This window comes from Eimeria maxima, genomic scaffold (assembly GCF_000499605.1).
Source record: "Eimeria maxima Weybridge genomic scaffold, Emw_scaff1570, whole genome shotgun sequence".
NCBI classification, from domain to species: Eukaryota; Apicomplexa; class Conoidasida; order Eucoccidiorida; family Eimeriidae; genus Eimeria; species Eimeria maxima.
The window spans coordinates 2,690-7,385 of record NW_013564506.1 but is presented as its reverse complement, the minus strand read 5'-3'; the positions used below and the strand labels follow the sequence as shown (position 1 = coordinate 7,385).

The 4,696-nt window shown below is 45.3% G+C and overlaps 1 protein-coding gene across 1 annotated transcript; it reads right to left on the bottom strand.

Moving 5' to 3' along the window:
• Positions 1-350: 350 nt before the first annotated feature.
• On the bottom strand, positions 351-3,931 carry EMWEY_00053850 (hypothetical protein, conserved; the record flags this gene model as incomplete). Its single annotated transcript, XM_013480063.1, has 2 exons — positions 351-367; positions 592-3,931. 2 exons carry the CDS (start codon positions 3,929-3,931, stop codon positions 351-353), a joined length of 3,357 nt encoding a protein of 1,118 aa, XP_013335517.1.
• Between the last annotated feature and the right edge of the window lie 765 nt (positions 3,932-4,696).

Sequence of the window (4,696 nt, the reverse complement as noted above, 5' to 3'; positions counted from 1 at the left end):
GTTCTTGTTGCTGATTAAGGGGCTGAATAAGTTGGTTATACATTTGATTAGATATAGTGTCTCCTTTTAGGTATCCCTTTAGCTGCAGCAGCAGCCCCGTGTCTCTTATAAGAAGAAATAAATTAAATAAGGAATAAGAAGAATTATAATTATATTTATTATTATTATTATTATTATTATTATTATTTATATTAATTATATTATTATTAATATAATTATTATTTAATGTATTATTATAATCATTATTATATAATAAAGAAGAAGAAGAAGATATAATATTATTTATATTATTATTATTACAATTACTGCTGCTGCAATTGCTGCTGCTGCTGCTGCTGCTGCAGTTGCTGCTATTTGCAGATAATTTCTGCAACAAAGACAGCAATTCCCTAACAAATAATAAACAATAATAATCATACCCTAGTCTCTCCTTAATCATATATAGTGCCCCTTTTCCTGCCCCACCATTATTATTATTATTATTATTATTGCTGCTGCTGCTGCTGCTGCTGCTACTGCTACTATCAGCAGCAGCAGCAGCAGCAGCAGCAGGAGGAGATAATTGACTAATTAAATAGATAATATGATGACCGTTATGATGAAGAAGATGAGTAAGATGATGAATAGATGATTCATCTAAGTAACGATTAAGAATAACATCTCTTATATACATTAATCTATAATGATAATGTATACATTCTAATAATTCTTCCTCCTGTTGCTGCTGTTGCTGCTGTTGCTGCTGCTGCTGCTGCTGCTGCTGACGATCTTCTTCTTTATTCTTATTCTCCTCTTCTTCTTCTTTCTCCTCATGTATTGATTGTCTTATATCATCACCAGGATCATTATTACTACCCATCTTTTTCTTACTACTACTACTACTACTACTACTACTACTGCTGCTGCTGCTGCTGCTGCTGCTGCTGCTGCACTTGCTGCTGCTGCTGCTGCTGCTATCTGCAGATAATACATGATGGAATTGTACTTGCTGGAAGAATTGTGTATGAGATAAGAACAAGATATCCTTATCATACTCAAGACAAGTAAGTATATTAATAAATAAATAATTATTTATTAATAAAGGAGACAATAATAATGTGTCTCCTTTTCCTGCATAATATATTAATATTCTTCTTATTATTAATGCCATCAATTCAAGATATTCTCTTGCTTCTTCTTTACTTAATAATGATACACCTGCTGCTGCTGCTGCTGCTGCTCCTGCTGCTCCTGTTACTTCCCCTGCTCCTGTCTCCTCATAAGAACCCCATACAGAGGAGGAGGAGGAGGAAGAAGAAGAAGAAGAAGAAGGAGATAATGATCCTTCTCTCCTGCTCCTGCTGCTGCTGCTGCTGTTTGCTGCTGCTGCTCCTGCTGTTGCTGCTGCTGTTGCTGCTGCTGTTGTGTCTCCTGATGATGATGCTTCTTTCCCTGTATCAACATCACCATCACTAACACCATCCCTGCTGCTGCTGCTGCTGCTGCTGCTGCTGCTGGTGGTGGTGGTGGTGGTGGTTTCAGCAGCAGCAGCAGCAGCAGTAGCAGCATTAGTAGGAGAAGAAGGTTTACTCCCTCCTCCCTTGTCTCCTCCCTTGTCTCCTCCCTTGTCTCCTCCCTTGTCTCCTCCTTTGTCTCCTTCTAGGTGATGAATAAGTAGATGCATAAGATTAAAGAAAGAAGAGAAGAATTTTTTATTTATTAGTTGCTGCTGCAGCTGCAGAGACAGCTGAGGGTGCTGCAGCTCGCATTCAATTCGCTGCAGCAGCAGCGGCAACGAGGAGACAGTTGGTGTCTCTAATGTATTATTGCTGCTGCTGCTGCTGCTGCTGCTGCTAGTCAATAGGTCACTGTCTCCATCCATACATCCATCACCCCACAAACTGTCTCCTCGCAGCAGCGATAGATCTGTGTCTCCTCCTGCTGCAGCAGCAGCAGCAGCAGCAGCAGCAGAATTACTACTATGAGGATCTAATGAATGATCTCCTCTCCCTGCCGATGTTGCTGCTGCTGCACCTGCTGCACCTGCTGCACCATGACTATCTGTTCCTGCAGTTGTTGCAGTTCCTGTTCCTGCTGTTCCTGCTGCTGCTGCTGCTGCTGCTGCTGTCTCCTCTTCCTCATCATCACTCATACTACCTGCACAATTATCAGGAGACAGGAGGTAAATATAAGACCATAAGGAGAAGCATCCATGAGGGTGCTGGAAGGATAAGGCCCTATAGCTGTCTCCTTTGCTGTTGCTGCTGCTGCTGCTGTTGTTGTTGTCTTGCTGCTGCTGCTGCTGCTGCTGCTGCTGTCTCCCTTCTTGCCATGTAATTATACTATCCTTCTGGTGCTGGTATAAGGAATTAAATATTATTTTTGTATTAACAACAAATTCACCACTTATTTCTTCCTCTACTACTAGTCTACTATATTGGACCTCTGCTGCTGCTGCTGCTGCTGCTGCTGCTGCTGTTTCTGCTGCTGTTGCTGCTGCTGTTTTTTGTGCAGCATGAACGCCAGCAGCTGTGTCTGCCTCATCACCACTTGTTGTATTCGTTATATGTTGCTGAGTATGAATCTGCTGTTCTCCTTGTTGCTGCTGCTGCTGTTGCTGCTGTTGCTGCTGCTCAGGTAAATCAGGATTGTCTCCTTCTATAACATAAAAATGTCCTGTCCCCTTATCTACCCAACAACCTGTCTCTAAATCTACTTCATACAATTTAACACGACGGCATTGGAGGGGGAGACTATTCAGGGGATGCAGCAGGCACACTTCTTCTTCTTCTTCCTCTTGCTGCTGCTGCTCCTGCTGCTGCTGCTCCTGTTGCTGTTGCTGTTGCTGCTGTTGTTGTTTATTAGGTTCGTCTCCTGATGGTTCTGCTGCTGTTGTGTCTCCTGCAGAACTATCGTGTCTTTCTTCCTGTAAGTGCAGCAAGAGAGGTGTCTTTCTCCTCTGCTGCTGCTGCTGTTGCTGTTGCTGCTGCTGCTGCTGCTGCTTGTGTCTCCTCTTATATTGTTGCTGTCTAGCTTGCTGCAGCAAAGGTATAAATATATTATGCATATATTCCTTAATTAGATCAGGAGGAGACAGAAGAGACACACGAGGATTTAATTTTTTATTATAATTACCTAACATATTTACATATACACCAGGTATACGTTCCTCTAATCCTGCTGCTGCTGCTGCTGCTGCTGCTGCTGCTGCTGCTGCTGCTGTTGCTGCTGCTGGTGTTGCTGATAATGCTGATCTTCCTGCTGCTTTTGTTGCTGATGATGATGATGATGATGGGGATTGTACTGCTGCTGCTTCTCCTGCTCCTGCTGCTCCTGCTGCTGCTGCTGGGGATGTTGCTGTTGCTGTGTCTCCTTCTGCAGTAGGGGACGTGTCTCCTCGAGAAACACAAGATGAATCGTCACTATCTGCTGCTGCTGCTGCTGCTGCTGCTGCTGTTGCTGCTGTTTCTGCTGCTGCAGAAGAAGGAGACACAGCAGCAGCAGCAGTGTCTTCCTGCTTCACATGTTGTTCTGCTGCTGCTGCTGCTGCATCTTCTGTTTTTGCTGCTGCAGCGCCATCACCATCCATAGGTGGCTCTTCTTTTGCTGCTGCTGCTGCTGCTGCTGCTGCACTATTTGCTGCTGCTGCTGCTGCTTCGCTTTTAGTTGCTGCAGTAGAATCTGCTGCCTTTCCATCCGAAGGTTCTGCTGCTGTTGCTGCCTCTGTTGCTGCTGCATGCAACTGCTTCTCTTCCTTGACGCAATGCTTTGCTGCTGCTGCTGCTGCTGCTGTCTCATCAGTAGCTGCTGCTGCAGCAGGTGTACCACCGTCTCCTGCAGCTAAATCCTGCTGCTGCTGCTGCTGTTGCTGCTGCTGCTGCATTGTTGCTGCTAAAGCACTGTCTTTACACTCCTTGGGCCCCACAGGCCGACAGCTGTCGCTGCTGTCCATCTTGCTGCTGCTGCTGTTGCTGCTGCTGCAGCTACTGCTGCAGCTATTGCTGTTGCTGCTGCTGCAGCTATTGCTGCTGCTGTAGCTGCTGCTGCTGCTGCTGGAGGGCTTGCTGCAAGGAGAGTAGAGATGGTACTCTTATATACTAAACTTGGGGGAGACCCCACGCACTGCTGCTGCTGCTTCTGCTTCTGCTGCTGCTTCTGCTGCTTCTGCTGCTGCTGCTAGTGCTGCTGATGGCACTGGTGGTGCAGCAATTGCTGATGTTGGTGATGGTGAAGTTGTTGTTGCTGCTGCTGCTTCTGCTGCTGCTGCTGCTGCTGCTGCTGCCCTCAGAAGGCACTAAGGCGGGGCCCCACGGGGCCCCATCTACATGAGGGTTTAGTTGTAGTGGTTGGGGGCCCCTCAAGACCTTCTTATAGACAAGAAAGAATAAGAAAAGAAGAAGAATATAAACCCTAAACCCTAAACCCTAAACCCTTAAATAGAAGGGAAGGGAGGGAAAGAAATAGCTCCTTGTATACAAAGAAGCGACACACAACAACCTAACAATTGTTAAGGGTTTAGGGTTTATAACCTATACAACCTGCATGATGAAAAATAGGGTTTAGGGTTTAGGGTTTAGGGTTTAGGGTTTAGGGTTTAGGGCTCCCCTGGTCTGTACGTGTCCCAATGCTGCTGTCTGGATGTAAAACCACAGACAATCATCTCCTGCTTATGACAACTTTGTTCCTATTAAAGAAGCAGGTTTAGGGTTTAGGGTTT